General features: G+C 40.1%; 3 protein-coding genes across 3 annotated transcripts; all 3 read right to left on the minus strand.

Moving 5' to 3' along the window:
• Positions 1–539: 539 nt before the first annotated feature.
• LOC308378575 (uncharacterized protein) lies at positions 540–1634 on the minus strand (the record flags this gene model as incomplete). The annotated part of the gene is made up of 1 exon (XM_080855514.1): positions 540–1634. The coding sequence occupies one exon, from the start codon at positions 1632–1634 to the stop codon at positions 540–542; it is 1095 nt and encodes a 364-aa protein (XP_080711640.1).
• A 479-nt stretch (positions 1635–2113) lies between these two features.
• On the minus strand, positions 2114–5731 carry lrrc34 (leucine rich repeat containing 34; the record flags this gene model as incomplete). Its single annotated transcript, XM_080855515.1, has 10 exons — positions 2114–2350; positions 2539–2665; positions 2870–3025; positions 3100–3254; positions 3339–3434; positions 3525–3653; positions 3752–3835; positions 4775–4839; positions 5384–5496; positions 5634–5731. The coding sequence occupies 10 exons, from the start codon at positions 5729–5731 to the stop codon at positions 2114–2116; spliced, it is 1260 nt and encodes a 419-aa protein (XP_080711641.1).
• Positions 5732–6460: 729 nt separating this feature from the next.
• Positions 6461–15566, minus strand: mynn (myoneurin). The gene is made up of 8 exons (XM_080854855.1): positions 15522–15566; positions 14603–14875; positions 12570–13561; positions 12213–12372; positions 11781–11998; positions 9904–9981; positions 8513–8599; positions 6461–6953 (listed from the first exon to the last, which is right to left on the minus strand). The coding sequence occupies exons 2-8, from the start codon at positions 14866–14868 to the stop codon at positions 6736–6738; spliced, it is 2019 nt and encodes a 672-aa protein (XP_080710981.1). The 5' UTR covers positions 14869–14875; positions 15522–15566; the 3' UTR covers positions 6461–6735.
• Between the last annotated feature and the right edge of the window lie 2454 nt (positions 15567–18020).

Raw genomic sequence — 18020 nt, forward strand, 5'->3', positions numbered from 1 at the left:
CGTATATCCATACTTATACATACATATACAGAGAGAGACATTTTATGAAATACATTGTATAAAACTGCATTCTTACTGTTAGCTGAGAGATGGTTTGTGGAAGAGAAGTGAGCTTAATGCCCTGGTCCTGCCCGAGATAAAGCTTCTCCAGCAGCAGCAGCTCACAAATAGCAGTCGGAAAAGAAGAGAATTGGTTTCCAGATAGACCAAGAATTTTGATCTTAGATAATGACTTTATACCTGCAGGAATCTGTGGATCCAGAATACAATTATTTTAAATGACCACAATGAATGACCAAAGAGTGATCGAGAATTAATTCCTGTATTCTGAATGATTATGAATTCTGAAATTCTGATATTTTGTCTTAGGCTATATGATATCTGAGCTGCATAATGTCCAGATGCTGTGCTTTAATCAAGTTAGTGGTTAACTGAAATAGTTTTAATTAGATCTGTGCCACATGCAACCCAGAGTAAGGGGCGACTGCATGGCTACTAATGTGTACAGAACCATCTAGAAGGTTATAACCTCAATCTGACTATTCTTTGTTAGATCTTGATGAATACAAGGACACACACAGTACCTCTCTCAGTTGGTTGTCATCTAAGCTCAAATCCTCCAGATTGACAAGTGAGAGTATCTCAGTAGGGAAAGTGGTGAAACTATTCTCACTTAGGTCTAGCACACATAAAGTCTGCAGATTGGCAACACTGGGAAGAAGTTCCTTCAGGCCTGTGTTCTTCAAATACAGCACATGCAAAGAACTGAGCATGCAAACCTGTGCAGGAAATGTCCTAAGCATGTTATGGGAGAGTCCCAGGTCTACTAGACCTGTAAGATTCCTGAAACAATGAGGCAGCCTGGTGAGGGCGTTACTTGAGGCATCCAGGACAGTGAGGTGACCAAATTTGCAAAGAGATCGAGGGAAGGATGACAGCCGGTTAGATGCCACAAAGAGTTTCTTCCAAGAAGATCCACAATCATCATCCGATAGGGTAACGATCTTATTCAGTCCAACATCGATGATCTCCAGGCGGGGAAGTTCACCCAGGCCAGTTGGAAAACTCTGGAGCAAGTTGTTATTCAAATATATCTCTCTTAGAAATAGAAGGTTAGTGATTTTTGGAGGGAGGGCAGTGAGGGCATTGTCTGACAAGCCCAGGATTTCCAGTCTGAAGAGGTTTTTGCAGATTAAATCACAGAGATTTTCAAGGCCCAGTCTGTAGAACCTGAGCTCACGCAAACCACGTAATCGACTGACCACATCCTGCATTTGTTCAGGAAATTTGAGTGGATTCTGACTCAGGTCCAAGGAACGCAAATGCGACAGCCGACCAAGCTCTTCGCAAACGCAACTCAGAAGATTATCGTGCAAATAAAGAACACGGAGATTTTCAAGAAGACTAATCGCGGAAGGTACTGCAGAGATAAAGTTTCCCTCCATGTGTAACTCCTCCAGATGTTTGATATGAAACACTCGAACGGGAAAGGCAGTGAACGAGCGGAATGAACAGTCCACAAACATAACTCTGCCTTTACAGCCCTTCAGCAACGAGGGTTCCATACGTTTAAAATCCTGTGTCCCATCCCCAAATCTGCAAGTCAAGTCATTGGAGAATCGCACCGCCGTCATGGCTGTTCTCCTTCTCTCAGTAAAGCACAAATGCCAAAACAGTATAGCTGACTTATTGTCGAAAGCCAGTAAGTAGCACCAAATTATCTTGGCCTATGTCCCTTCCTTTAGTAAATCACATTTGAGTCTAGCATATGGATTGATTTCACGCGCCTATACCTCTATCAGTAAGATTTACCATAGGCTAAGACACACTGTACGTCATATCAACACACATCTTTGTAACGTCATAAGGCATCTGACAAGAAAGTTCTTGTAAGCCTTTTTAATATATATATTTTTATATAATTGTTAATAACCACCCAAAACCTGTTCAGGCTTATTCTCCCTTCAACAAATAGGCTACTTTAATACAATATGTAGGACCATGCGCGACCGATGAGAAACTGTGACAACCACTTCAATGTGTTCACATGAATATTTTATTATTACTAGTGTCCTATAGGTCTCATTTTGTGAAGTTAGTTTCCAATTATCATTTATGTCAAAGAGTGGCCAAAAATATCATCAGGCAGAAAATCATCCGAAGTGTCAGACAGGGCTAGTGCTGAATTGCTGGCATCGTCTCCATCCTCACCGTAGCTGGGAGTCCAGTAGAAATGCCTGCGCAGCCCATGAAACAACTCTGCCAAACACACATGGCCATCCACCATATAGGGCGAGACGTCTGTGTGCAACTCCAGCAACCGGCCCTTCCTCATGAGTTTGGTGAATGCCTGTGTACATGCAGTGCACAAGACAAACAGCAGAGGGCGGTGTTACATCATGTATTGTACAGTTTATCCGACATTTGACTTCCAGTAACCTGAATCATAGAGAACTGTGCAAAAAAAAATATTAGGCTACCCAACAGGATAGGCATACATTGCTTATAGTTTATTGGTGGTGGTAAGGTATGTCTCACCACACACACAGGCTCCTCCAGTTTGTTGCCCCAGATGTAAATGTGAGTAAGCAACTTATTGATCTTCATGGCCTCTGTAAAAGCTACCAGGCCCAGAGTACCAATGTTGTTGGAAGTTATGGATAATCTGTAGAAACCAAACATCAATGAAAAAGGGGCGATGTGTAATTTAAAAAAAAATGCCACACACAGTATCAGAGGGGCTCAGGGAGAATCAATCTCTGCAACAAAATAAGAGCAACTAACAACTAAGAACAACTAACTTAGAAAATATTTTATACAACTGAACAGCAACTGTAGTCCATCTCCAGCTCAGACAACTGTCACTTACGCTTTGAGTTTGCAGTTGGGCAGCAAAATGGCCTCACTAAGGTGCATGGCTCCATCATCCTCAATGCGATTGGCAGACAGGTCAAGGATCTCCAGGGGAGAGCCTTGTTTCAGGACCTCAGCTAGGAACTTGGCACCATCCCGCGTGATTTTGTTGCTGCATGAACACACATGTAATATGAGAATAGATGTACGGCTAGTAAGAGTGGTGAAGTGTATGTGGTTAAGTACCAGCGGAGGTCCAGGTAGCGCAGGGTCTTGTTGACTTGTAGGGCCTCACACAGCCTCTCCACACCCGTGTCTGTCATTTCATGTTTCCCGAGATGGAGCTCACACAGAGTCTGATTCACTACTAGCATACGGGCAATGTGAATAGTGGGCTCCTCCTGAAAAACAAGGTCAGGCAATGTTTTGACAAAATGAAGACAGAAAGTTTAACAACATGTATTCTTACCACCACCTAGCGTTACCTGATGGCTATAGAGCAATGGCCGACTCAGGTTGATGGCACGGATGTGTTTATTGCTGTTCAGGACGATGGAAAAGGCTATCAAGCTTTGAGTACCCTAAGGACAGACAATGAAATGGCACCAAGGGTTTCTAAATATAGCCTTTGATGAAAAACAGTAAGTGCTGATGCGGTTTTGCATCATTACCAAATCACAGTCGGAGAAGTCTAGCTCTTCCAGCTTGGTATTTATCTGCAACATGCTGGCAAAATGCATGGCTCCTTTGTCTCCAATCTTATTCCCGGTCAATCTCAGAGAAATCAACGTATTGTTTAACTGTTAAAGAAAATAGAAAGGGGCAATTGATGACAGATGACAGAAAAGAGCAGTGTGCAGTTCAGTAAGGTTAATATAGAAGCCTACTCTTTACCTACATGAAGACTTTTGGCAACGTGTTCCGCACCCTCTGCCTCAATGTTGTTACACATGAGATCCAAGGACTGAATGGCCACATTCTCCTGTTCAAACAGGCATTTTTAAGAAAACTACATTAGACAACACTCTAATTTCGGTTTTAAAGATACAGTGTGTGTAGTTTTTAGTGGCATCTATTAGTAGAAATGGAATATAGTATTCATAATTATGTTTTCATTAGTGTATAATTACCCTTAACTATGAATCGTTGTGTTTTCGTTAGCTTAGAATATGCCCTTCCTATCTACATAAGGAGTGGGTCCTCTTCTGTGGAATCCACCATATTGCCCCTGCATGTGTCTAGAGTAGCCCAGGAACAGACAAATCGAAACACTGGCTCGAGAAAGGGCTTTCCTCGTTTCTATGCCACTGGGTACTTTCACATGTTGGTTCAACTGGTTGCAATTCAGCAACCTCATCACTAGATGCCACTAAACACCACACACCGGACCTTTAAATGGCAGCACAATGTACTGTACTGTCTATGTACTACAACTTCTATACATATTCATGAGACCAACAAAGACAGAATGGCAAAAGCAATTATATGCCACTCCACAGGAAAGAACCAAGTGATTAGACCTGCTTATTTCAGTGACAGGAACGGGACAATACTTTCATAATGATTTTCTCTATTTTCCCCAAATCATATTAGGAGATGCCTGAGATCATGAAAAGTATAATACAGTGTATACATAAATGTGTTAGATGTCTGTAATTAAAATAATGGAGCCTATTGAAGTAAAGCATTTATAACAGCATATATCTAGTGGTGATTATTGAATCAGTGTTTTTATTTACATACCACAACGTGCACCCACAAATTAGCGTGAACTATCAAAATTAGCTAATTTAAGCGGCTACAAATTATGCCTTTCCCAGTGCTTGTTGTGGGCTAACATCTTATCATTATCATTCATGAGGATCTTGATCAAAATTGGACTGATCAATTCCTTAGTATTCCATGGGGTTCAGTAGCCCACCTGAACAAGTCCTGCTAAGTGTCTTGCTCCTTGGTCTGTGATGTCATTATATCTCATATCTAAACCTTAAGAAAAGGAAACATTGCAATTAATAAAATTGAAAATAACTTTCGAGTAGTTTCGAGTAATCGAGTGAGTTATTAAAGAATTAAAGGTTGTGGATGTGGTGTCTGTACACTGGTGTGAAGCAATACCTTTGAGTTATGTTCTATGGATGAAAGTGACTTCATAACAGATATATTCTTGTGCTAAATTTGAGCATTTTCTTTAAATGTTCATGTATACATGAGGTACAATATTAGCCTAACTGTACTTGGCATTTATTTAGAAGGTTTTGAAAAAGATGAATGTTTATATCTATATAAAATGTGGGATTATTAGTTAAACGCTGCCTGATGCTGTGCTACTATCCATCAGAGGCTGGTCTTTGTGTTAATGATGTTGAATAGGCTAGGCTGGACTACAAGCAACTAGTTTGAATGTGGGCTGTTAAACTGAAAATAGACACAAAGGACACATTCAGTGAAGGGATATGGAAATATGACAAATTAGACCTCTAGTGAGATATACAGGCTACACAGAGACCCATTCTTAACAGATGGGAGTTACCTTTTACTGATTGCTTATTTAGAAGGATTTTTGATACCGCAAGCATGTCATTGTCATTTAGTCTCTGCACCTTCTTCAGCCGATCGTTTCCAGTCAAATAGATCATGGTGTCACTGTCAAACAATAACGTTAAGCAAAAACTGTTACCAGGGTGAGAAACTGCAACTTTGTTCACGTTAGCATAGCATGATTGAAGGTGAGCCAAGAAAGAAAAACCTATTTAACTAACGTTACAAGTCACTTTACCTACCGTGTATTTTCACGTGCGTCTTTAAGTACGTCTACAATATATGCATTTATGGGTACTTGCAACTCTGCACAAGCATTATAATAGATATCTTCCAACATCTCTCTTGGTTAAAAAAAACAAAACTCAATGTGGCAAAAAGCTTTGACCACGTTGCTATAGCAACGACACATGCTCTCTGAAGATGTGTCGTCACTTTGTAGGCCATAGACCTTTGAGGATGAACTAGAAAACACGGCCATATTACCCATTAGCCCTACCATGTTGAAGCCATTCCAGGTAAACAAAGGTTACCTTAAAAGATGGTATGATTTCATTGAGTCTTTGATGCAGGATAATTGTCAGTTACAACACAAAGGAGAGCAAATCTTTAGAACTACAACAACAACTCATCTTCCATTCTGTTAAAATTAACTTCTTGACTTGAGATGTTTATTACAAATGCAACTTAAGTTTCTTAATAAATACCAGTTTTCCATGTAGGAAGGGTGATGAATGAAGTATACATTTGGTGAACGTGGTCTATAATTCCTTTCGTGATATGATTCAGCGAGGAATGCTGAACATTTATGGTTGCCTTTATTACAGATTACTTAATTTTACACAAATGAGGAATGTTGACTGGTTGACCACAACTGGTTGTGGAAATAGACTATGTTGTTGTGTACAGACTGATTTCAAGATTAAAAAAATTAACCAAACCTTTACTTCTACCTCTCAAGCAATGTAAAAAAAAAAAAAAAAAAAAAGAGAGATCGTTGGGATTGAATTATATATTAAAATTACACACTCCATGCATCCCATCCATTCAGAAGTGATAAAAGGGCGGGTATAGGGTAGTCTTCTATTTTTGTATTACACCACAAAGATTCACAATTTTTCTTGCTTAAAAAATAAAATAAAATAATACAACACACAACCCATTAACGTGAATTCGTTAATTCATCAAAGCTAAACAAAAAAATGTCTTTGAGGTTGCAATGCAATAATTCAAATTGTGGACCGAGACAGCATTATTCTGCATTAATTCCACGGTATTGGCACCAAACTTCTTCCAACTTTGTAATTAAATAAAGCTCTTCAACTGTAGTGCCTCTAGGTCCCGTTACTCTGCCTGGATTGTGTGGACGATGACGATCTGCGTTGTTTCCATGGATGTGGCAGAGTCCGCTGGGATTTCCAGCTGCTCGAATGTGACGCTGGTTGCCTCTGTGACGTCGGAGGGGTTAAGCGGAGATGCGCACATGCGAGCAATCAGCCCCTGGTGGTCAATTGGGATGTTGAGAGGAAGGGCATCAGAGTTCAGGGTCTCTTCAAGTACAACTGTTGGTGGGAAGGAGGAGACTTTTCTTTGATCGTCACTCAAATTACAACAGTTAAACCAAAATGTCACAGTCACTGTCAACTGTGTGTATGTGTATGAATATTATTAATACTTGTTGTAATGGTCTTTATACATTTCAACAGACACTTGAATTACTTGGAACTTCTGACCAGTATGCCTGTAGTGCTCTCTGAAAATGTGTGGTATAGGAAGTATTAAGGAGTGTTGAAATAGTTTTCTGTGCACAAGTGAACATGTTTGATCATGTGGTCAGTTTAGGCATAGGTACATGCAATATTTTGAACACTCCATCCCTACATGTACAGTATAGTTGACATAATGTGCTTGGGCAGATTAGGATTGGGTTTCTCTCTGTTAGCGGTTTCACTTAAGTTTCACACTTCACTCTGGGTGAATTACAAGAAGGAGAGCTTGCGTAAATTGAAAGTAGCCTATAATGACTGTCTTAGGATACTCCTGAAGAAACCCAGGAGTACTAGAGCCAGTCAGCTGTTCTGTAATATGGGTCTAACCACCTTCATGGCCTTGCTGAGGAACCTTACTTTTAAGTTCATGTGTCGGCTGGACAGCTCTTCAAATGTTATAATTGATCTGATGACAGACCCTGGCCGCAGCTCTGTCAAGTACAAATCTAAGATCTGGGAACACTGGCATAAGTGCCTTTTTTAGCCCTTCTTTCCTTGTGTATTTATATGTATTTATGATTGTATGTATGTATATTTATATGTAATTTATTGATTTTATGTATTGTACATCTTCCATGTGGGCCTTGAGCCTGTAATAAAGTTTATTATTACTTACTCTCCAGCCAGAGTAAAAAGGCAACCAAATATTGTTGGCCTTTTCAGCTCATCCACCTTTAAAGGAACAATATGTAGCACTGACAGCTAGCATTTTATATATATTTCTATATACATTTATTGTTTATAAATAAATAGGTACTCTAGTCCAAATTCTAAATACTGGAGAGTTGTCTCAAATGTTCACCACCTGTTCAGGAGAAAATTAGCTAACTCAGCATCTCTTTTCAAATCCCTACTGGGCCCTAAGCTGTCTCAGTTTTCAAATGCATCGTTTAACTACGTCTCTGGTCATAAACCTTTCCAGAAGGATGCTGCTTTAGGTTAAGTTTAGGTCTAGGTCTTATTATCTCTGTTGATCCAGTTTGTTTGTTTGCTTGCTTTCATGGCTGCTGCACGCTATGCTGCACGCCTGCCAATTTGTTTTTTATCTGGCAACCCTGGGTGTTGAAATGATACTGGGAAATGTGCAGTGGGCAGGATCACACAGGCCAAAACACAAACAGATCTTCCGCGCCGGAATGGAAATGTCAAAAGAGGAGATACTGGCTGTAGCATTGGTGTTAGAGAAGCCAGTATTTCAACTTAGCATGTTTTCCTAAACATGTCACATCGTCATTTTACAATTTAACATAATAAATATTAAATGTTTTGCATATTGTTCCTTAAAACATGCACCTACTACAAAATGAACTATGGATGGGCTCAGCATGCCAATGTTAAAAATAACATCTTACTGCTGTGTTTCTTCTCCTTGTGCTTCTTCAAACCATTCGAATCGGCCAACATTTGTCCACAGATATCACATTTTACCCGTTTATAACCTACAGTAAAAAGTAAAAAAACACTTTTGAGGTATGCATAAAACTAATCAAATACAAGAAATCACTAGAACCTCCAATGTTACAGAACAAAATAGTCCAAATTCAGTCAAAGGACTGAGGAAGCCAAGAATATTAACATCTACGGTAACATTGCAATATTGAGTTATATTATTGCTTACAAAACTAACTAGACAAATCAGAAAACAGCTAGAAGAATACAACCAATTTGGTCCATGTATGGTCAGTTTTTTCCGGTATTGACAAATTTGAGAATGAAACACTATTGTATCCAGTTCCAGTTTATGTCAGATGATTGAGATTAATTGTTGCCCAATAGGCCCGTTGTCTTGGGATGGTATCTGTAGCCTATGAGAAGGACTAGGCATACATTATTTATACAATACGAAACTCTTTGAATCTTTCCTGATGTCCAGTGAAAACCAGAAACATTATGGTTAGTAAACTGTGATTGTAACTGATGGTTGTTACCCACATGTGATGTAGGGGGAAAAAAAATCCTATAGGCCTACAGTGTAACTAGCATCCACCATTCCATGAGCAGTGGAGTTTATGTTATCCCATGCTGATGCTGCACTTATCTACAGCAGTCTAGGCTGCATTAGCACTAGCTGACTGAGAGTGTAATTTGTAAAATTGTGGAAGATTTAGGCTAAGCTTCCAGGTAAATCCTGCAGACGAACATAGGACTCAACAGGGATGCTAGCACCTCGTTAATATACACAAGTTTTGTACAAAGACAAATACAAGTTGGATCATCTGTGACTTGGCAGGAAATCTCATAGTCACATCTGCGGTAGCTTCAAATGATGGAGGACCAGCGTGGCTACGTTCCGGTTTGGTGAAAGTGTTGCAGGCCTATATTGACGTATCTGCCCTGTCTAGTCTGAGGTTTTGGACGGACCTACTGGCCTATAGCCTTAACAAATCCTCGATAAGATTACGAGCTACACTCTTGGATTTATCTATTGAGGACATGATACAGGCTACAGGGTAGGCCCCTTATTGCAGCATCAGCATTGGATACAGTTGTTCACTGTATATGAGTTGTTAGTCTAGAGATGGTGCAAGGGTAGCGACCATCATTTGCAATCATAGTTTGTTTAGCATAATGTTTCTTCACCATCATCTAGGTGGAATTTTTAGTTTTTTTTGCATTTTCTAATTTTCAGAAAACTAGAAAAAAACATATATACAAAAATGTAGTTGTGGGACACTGCGAGTCAACCAGGTCATACTGCTTGAACCCATTATAGTAATAACTGGTGTTGGGATGTAATATTTACCATGAGTGTCCATGTGTTTCCTCAGCTCTCCAGTAGTGAAGAATCTCCTCCCACACGACAGACACAGGTAGGGGGCATCTGTTGGTCACATGATTCATCAAATAATGAGTCATGAGTAAGTGAGGGGCCATGGGGGATAGAGGAGACTGCTAAGGGTAGAGCGAAACATTTTGTGTTTTCATGCTGACTAGTCTTCAGCAATGTTCCCTCTAAGCTGCGCGCGCGCAATAGATTTTTCAGACTGCGCACATTTTTCAGACCGCATAAACAATTTTTTTTTAGGGTTTAAAAATCTGAGAATCAAAGGGGATGTAGGCTAGGTAATAAACATTTAAAATACTGACATGTCTGACAATCAAGCCGGATGTGCGTAGAATGTTTACATACACAATCTCCTTTAGCTCTCTTGCCGGTCTCTGCTCCAGCAGTTATAGGCTACCATGGCGAAAAGAAAGGCAGAGCAGGTGCCCCAGACAAAGGTCTGCCTAACGTTCAAACATGGACGGCTAGATAAAATAGTCCAAACTGACTCAGGTAGGATAAAACTTTCAGACATATTTACATATGCTCGGAGGCAAACGCGAAAAGAGTTCACTCGTGGGAAAACATGCAGTGAACAAAAGTGACATTATTCTGTTTGTCCTTAAAGTTTGTGAGCACTTGGATGCCCGCTTCCCTGAGCTGAGTGGGCTGCCTTTGAGCCGGACACGTTGGATCGTGCAGTTAGTAAATTTGATCATGGGCTGAATGACGTGACCAATCTGGCGAAAAGGTTCAAAGCGCTTCTGGAGGAAGCATAATATGCGGTCCCGGGACGCATTTGTCGAATTCAAGTTCATGGTTATTGAAAAAAGGTGGTCGCTGAAAAGTGAGCATTTTCCAGATCTGGTACAACTTCGACATTTGTGGCACATTCCAAGCATCTAGCGCCAACTGTGAACGCGGTTTCAGTCTAATGAATGCCACTAAGACAAAATCGTGAGGCGAGAAGATTTGAGGTAGAAATTTCCAATATTTTCAATTAGACCTATTAGGTCCTATTCAAAGTGATCTTAATAACTGCAACAACATTTTGACATATGTTTAGTCAGAAAGGTGTGTCTTCCATAGGCCTAAGATGAACCAAACAGCCAGATAGGCTAGCTCTCTCAATGTAATTCAAATGACATGTTTTGTAGCTTAGTTTGCTGCTGCAGTTATACATTTTTTTATGAAGGCTACCTTTAGGAAAAAATACACCATAATTACTATATTTATTGTAGAGCACTGCATTAACATTTTTCTTTCAATGAAGTTCTACTTAAATGTTACACCTGCTGAGAAATGACTAAACACCTTGGATACTTTTATTTTGTGTATATATATATCATTATCGTTCATAACCAGTGAACCAGTCATAACCTCCCTAAACCTTATTTATTTTCCAAGATCTTTTAAGTTCAACTAAACTGACTGGTAAAACACCATAATTAAAATGTTCCAAAGTCCAGCCATTATAAAGGATATTGAATAAATATCAACCTTGTAGACATATTGATGCATTTGCTGTCATCTCTTTGGCTAACGCAGGCTCGTGGTCATTTTCGTAAGGTCGCGTGGTTTACGAATTGCTCACAGTGCTGAAATGTGCGCTCAGAATAAAAAATATTTGCTCAGTGCTGAAAATAATTAGAGGGAACATTGGTCTTCAGCATAATATACAACCTATACTTGCTACCCAGACTCAACATAATGTACACATTACTGAACATAACAGTACAAAAAACAATGAATTGCACAACCATATCATTAATGGGCTATTTTGATATGCTCAATGTGTCATCTTGCTTTATAATGCTCTGTGTTGCTTCAGATTAAATAAAAGCGAAGTTGCTTACTGGATGAAGCTTCCTCCTCTGCTTTTTTCTGTCTCTCCTTTACATGTTTCCGCGAGTGAGTTATGAGGGAGCTGGAGACAGCGAAAGCCCGACCACATGTGTCACAGATGTACGGCTTTTCGCCTGTGTGCCGGCGCATGTGATAGGTCAGTGTGCTGGCCTGGGCAAAACACTTTCCACACAACTCACAGTTGTATGGCCTCTCGCCACTGTGCTTCCTAAAAAAAAGACAACGTTGATAGGAAAGACATTAGATTAGGAAGGTTGAGTTGTCTACATAATGTGTTTGTGTTAGTTGAAGTATTTTTAAAAATACTTTTACATTTCTCTAGCCACAACATTGAGGTCAGATGCTAACAAAGCTGTAGAAAGAAAAGAGCTGTACGATACAATAACTTAGGCAAGCTTTTCTGATCTGAAATAGGGGGTCACCTGCAGTGGATTTTGAGGTTGCTAGATGTCGCAAACTGCAGCCCACAGTCGTTGCACTGATAAGGCTTCTCCTCACCATGGTGCATGCGGCAGTGGAAAACCAACTGACACTTCTGAGCGAAAGACTTGTCACATTTGTCGCACTTGAATGGCTTCTCTCCTACATGTAGGGAAATAATTATTTCATGTATCTTTTATTTATTAATAAATAAATATCCTAACAACAATTATATTACTCCTTAATAAAATAAAAGCTTTGGTACTAGAATTTGTTAAATTGAAATGTGGTAATAGTGGTAAATGTTTAGTATCAAATCTAGAAATATATTTTCACTTTTCACATCAAAGCCGTCTCACCTGTATGAATGCGCATGTGTGTCTTCAGCTGGTTACCCTGTCTGAAGGTGCGGTTGCATAGCAGACACTCGTAGGGCTTCAGGCCCTTGTGGATGCGCATGTGCCTGCGCAGGCTACTCAACTCAGAGAAGAGCTTGCCACAACTGCTGCAAATGGGCTTGATTTTGCCCTGCTGCCGACACCTGGGCAGGTTGGTTTCCTCGCCCTCTTCTTCTTCCAACTCCTCGCCATCCTCCTCTTCCTCTTCCTCCTCGCCATCTCCTACCTCCACTTCGACCTCTGCGGCAGAACTCTCCTTCAGCTTCTTGCTAGGGACCCTCTTGCGGTTGCTTCTGCGTCTCTTGGCAGGGTTCAGGGAGTCATCGTCCTCTCCAGGTGTGAAATCGGGGTCCTCCATGCTACTGACCGCTTCCACTTCATTGCTCGGTTCAGCTTCCTCAGAGGGCATTTCACTTACTGGTTCTGCTGTCACCTTCTTTGGGGGACGTCCTCGACCTCTTCCGCTACCCACCGGTCTTCCTCTTCCCCGTCCACTCGGTCTTCCTCTGCCTCTTCCCCTACCTCTGGGGGAACTGCTCTCTTCCACCACAGGAGTCTGAACACTGGGCTTGGGTTTTGGCTTCCTGCCCCTCTTTTTACCGATCGATGCTGCCTGCTCTTTCAGTGGGGAAGACTCGGTTGTGGTCTGAGTGGATGACATTTTAACCTGGGATTCACTCTGCTCTGTGTTCTCCTGTTCCTCACTCTGCTCCACTCCAGGTACAGGGGGAAGTGTGTCAAAAGGCTCTGGGCTTGGAGCAGAACGCTCTACTGCAGCTTCCGCTGCCGTCTCTGCCGCTGCCGCCTCTGCCGCTGCCACAGCATTGCAAGCCAGTATGATTGCATCCAAACTAGGTTTCTCGTCATTCTGGCAGAGGCGATCACACTGATTCAGCACTTCTTGCATTCCCAAGAAGGCGGCTGCTTTGCGTATGTCCGAAACATTATCATTACTAAAGGTAAAGAGAAAGACAAAATGTATAGAACCAATTCAATAATCAAACAATCAATGTGAACGACAGGGGTCTAACTGCCGATGGCTGTTTGACAAGGTTAAATTACCTTTAGCTAGTATTCTCTAAACAAGTTAATTACAAATGAATTAAACTTGTATTTTCCCATAACACAGTTTTGTTTATCTAACATCTTACGACACCCAATTTAAGCTAACTACTGCGAATTATATGAAGTCAATTATATACGTATATTACGTTTCTCACTTTCTCACAGAATTCTGAAACTGTCACGAGCTAGCTATGCATAGATATCCGAGCTACGCTATAATAAGAGATAAATAAAACACCTGTTAACATTTCATTCACTTATTAATGTCCACTAACCTATGGCATTTTAAATGGTTCTGCAATGTGCACGAAAATATATATGTTAATTTATGAGGAACCGTTATTTAACTGCAGGAATTAATGTTACTATTAGCTAACAAGCTAATAGCCAACTTTCCGAACAACGTCACCACATGGCACCAGAGAACTAGCTGGATTAGATTTAGCTGTGAAATTCAGCGAAATTTCTTTATGAAATTAGAGTAGGCTACCTGACTTCAAACGGGTAACTGACTTACATGATCTTTGGAAAAAAATCCTTATCAGTTATGTATGGAAAGGAGCATTCCCCTTCAAGTGGCATTTAGACGAACGACGAGTAGCCTTTTTATAATCATATATAATTTTGCCATGAAAACTCACGTTACTCTCAAGCTAATATACCAGGTAATTCTTTCTGTAAAGTAGGAAAAGTTACACTCTGCCCCAGAAAAGCCCCCTCTGAGGTCAAAAAGTGGTCCAAATGTGAACTCGATTTGGATAGGATAGAAAGGGTAAATTATATTATGCCTTTTGATGTTTTATATTTACAATTAGTCAGCAACTGGTTAAAACAAGTAACTGACATTAACTCATATGCTTTGTTTCAGTTGAATACATTTTATAATAACATGAATCCATCACTTCATTGGTGGAAAATATGCTGCTTACCTTTCAATATTCAGATTCCCAGTGTATACAAAGGTCAAAAGTCTCTGGAACGTTGCCTCGTTCACCCATTCTGGGTCCAAAGTTGTGACGCCCTCTGCCTCAAGCGCAATTCGAGATGCAAAAAATTCACTGAAGGCTGCAAGAACATTGCGGTGGGCTTGATATCGCGACGGACCAACGACAACTGTACAGTCGCAAAGAAATCCCCGGTCTCTTTGCTTTTTAAGCTGCTCCAGCAGGAGTTCGGCGTGAACAAGGGTTGACATGATCAATCTGAGGAGATAAACAAAACAAACGATTTGCTGAACATGCTCTGGACATTTGTTTATGAGACGTCTTTATAAAACAAATTGGACTAGGTAAATATTTCAATGTATTATATTTAAACATAAATTATCCAATATATTATCCGATATCATCCAATATATTATCCGATATTTAAAGTTATTTGAGTTGGAATTCGGATGATTTGCATGAACTTGAAAATTGCATGCAAGCATAAACGAAAGGGAAATAAAAGTTCCCGCGATATGACTTAGGTGTGAGCAGTTACATTGTAGCTCAATTTACGATCTCAAACAAGAGTAGGATAAAAGATGTATAATGACTCATTTTAGAGGGAAATGCATGGAAGCGGCAAATTATTATTAGTTATCGTGAAACCACATAGTAAGTGAAAGCAATAACGTCGTTAGCAAATATTAAAATATATGTGAATCGACAGTGTGGATAACGATAAAAACAAAAAGGGCTCTTATTTCGATAGGGCTGGCCCGAAAACGCAGGGGGCAAAGTTGGGGAGTCCAGACACAACTGCCCACGTAGCAGTTACATGTCCTATCAGCCAATAAAGCCTAAAACTAGATCTGATTAAAAATTAAGCTCGTTATACACAAATACATTTGCAATACGACATTACCTTTAATCCTTATTCTTGGTCAGCCATTTTCCAGTGACGTCAGGGGGAATTGGATTGATGTCATATCCGTTTGAAATGCTTCTTTGTTTGGTTCACACAGAGACCATCGATGATTATTACCGCCGCCCAATGGGCTGGAGTGGGTACACTTGAACCGAAGATCATGCACTGACATCTAAGCCTCATTTTTTATACCATGCACACAGCCATATTGAGGTTAAGTGGTTATGTGTGCATAACTGGTTAATTTAAGATACTTGGTCTTTCATAACATGACATAGGCTTAACATAGATATGAATGCATTTTATGTGAGATTCAGGTAAGTTATTACACATACATATACCATCCACACCTTTTTTAAGTGGTAAAAAGCCAACATGGGGAAAATACATTATTGTTACCCTGGACCCCGATCCTAAAACAATTCCCAGATGCCTGGAGGGTACATGCGAAGAAAATAGGAATTTCATCTCTGAATGCACAGCGCCTGTTATTACACCTCCTTAAAATGTTGAAACATATCAACATGAGGCCACCTTATGACGCCATCATGAGGTTCCAAAGAGTTTTGTCAATTTTAGTGGTTGTAAAGACGTACTCATGTGGCCCATATATCTTCCTCAGAAAAGACCTTTGAATGGAAACTGAAGAACTCATGTATCATCACTAATAGTTAAGTGCCTGATTCTAAATGAGGGTCTTAATGTTTCCCTGACAGATGACAATTCTGTTTTCCACGTAATGACCTCAGATGGTTCTCTCTAAACCAATCAGTCTTGTCCCTCGTCTCATGGGTTTACTTTTGTTTAACCAGTTTTCTCAGCTTCCCAATCCACACCCTTGGCCTCTTCATACAGCTTATCTTGCCTGTAGGGTAACAATACAAGACAATCTTGTTCCAGTTCTGCTGCTTTCGTCCGTCACGGAAAATTCTGGTATTCAGAATGGTTGCAGCTCATGTACATCTTTCCTTCATTCCACAGCTTTGGTAGACTTTCGTTCCGTTTCTATCCCCTTAGCTTGACTTGCTGTTGACTGAGGAAGATGTTGGCAGCAGTGCTATATTTATAATTAAGTCCCATTTTAACTTTTCATTTACTTCCATCAATGTGGTTTGAGAAGCATTTCTACTCTGTGATGCTTCTAATGGACAAGCCTAGTTTCTACTCCTCTTGTGACGATAGGAATGGCTTGTGCCTAAATAGCCTTATCTCTCTTCTAGAGATTAATCTAATGCAACAATGCTACTGAAGTTTTTTTTTATTCATGCTAAGTTCATCTCTGATATAGGTTCCAATTCCACATTCAAGCAGAATGTATAAGACCAATAGCTCACATTCATCCTTAATTCATTCTGGATAGCATTGCCTTTGAGTTTTATAGGGCACGTATGAAATAATAATTGTACCTAATATTCTATAATGTGCAGTTCTTCATTATTATTTCATGCCAATATTATTTAATGCAAATTTGGACATTGAATACAGGCACCAGACTAGTTTTGTTCAGTTAATAAATATTAGGTATGAGTTGTGTCTAAAACCAAAAGCTTATTAAAAGATGAAAAAATATAATTTTAATTAAATAATCAGTATATTGTGACCATTTTAATTAAACAGCCAAAAGAGAAATCAAATTATGATGGCAACTGCAACCTGTCTTTTTTGAGGAGAGATTTGGGTGCCAATGTCCTGTTACAGCTTCCATGTTCTGTTTTCCAATTCGCCAGATGTTGCCTTTACCATGGTGGCATGCTGTTGTGCTGGACACTGCAGTAGGGCTGCAGGATTTGGCGAACTGTAGTCCAAAAGTCCAAGCAGCCCAAGCCAGAGCCACTTTGGTAAGGAGGCATGGCAGCGCTGACGACGCTCATAGGCAGCACAACGCCCAGGCTGAACGCACAGGCAACTAGGACTCCTCTTCTGAAACTGTGGTAGGCCTCACCCAGCCAGTCCACACTTTGCCTGTGGGAGAGAGGGTTAGAGAGAAGGAACATTGCACTTGGTTACAATATACTGCAACTACTTGGGCCTTGTGTTTCAACTTACAGCTGAACTTAAAATGGATCAGCCCCATTAATGATAAAGACATGATGGTGATTTGCACACATTTAATATGTTTTAATTAAACCACATAGTGAACAGTCAAAGAAAGCTGGATCACTAGGTAGTCTTTAAGGTTGAAGGCTGTGGAGTATGGAAAAAATTCTCCTATCAATGCCAAAATCTTGCTGGATGACCTGACCAATGCAAGAACTACACTGCACACAGTAAAAAGAAGTTAGGACTTGCCTGGATACCTCACCATGCTCCACCAAAAGACTAACAATACATCTTATTTTAAATACACAAGAAGCTATTTGGATATGCCTGTCGAGTTCTGGGAGACAATTTAATGGGGTGACGAATTAAAAATGGGAACCCTTTGGCCCTTTAGATGAAGTTCATCTGTAAATCAAATCCTATGACACTAGCACTTATACCCTAGAACCACTAATA

The sequence above is a fragment of the Sprattus sprattus genome, assembly GCF_963457725.1.
Source record: "Sprattus sprattus genome assembly, chromosome: 17".
NCBI classification, from domain to species: domain Eukaryota; kingdom Metazoa; phylum Chordata; class Actinopteri; order Clupeiformes; family Clupeidae; genus Sprattus; species Sprattus sprattus.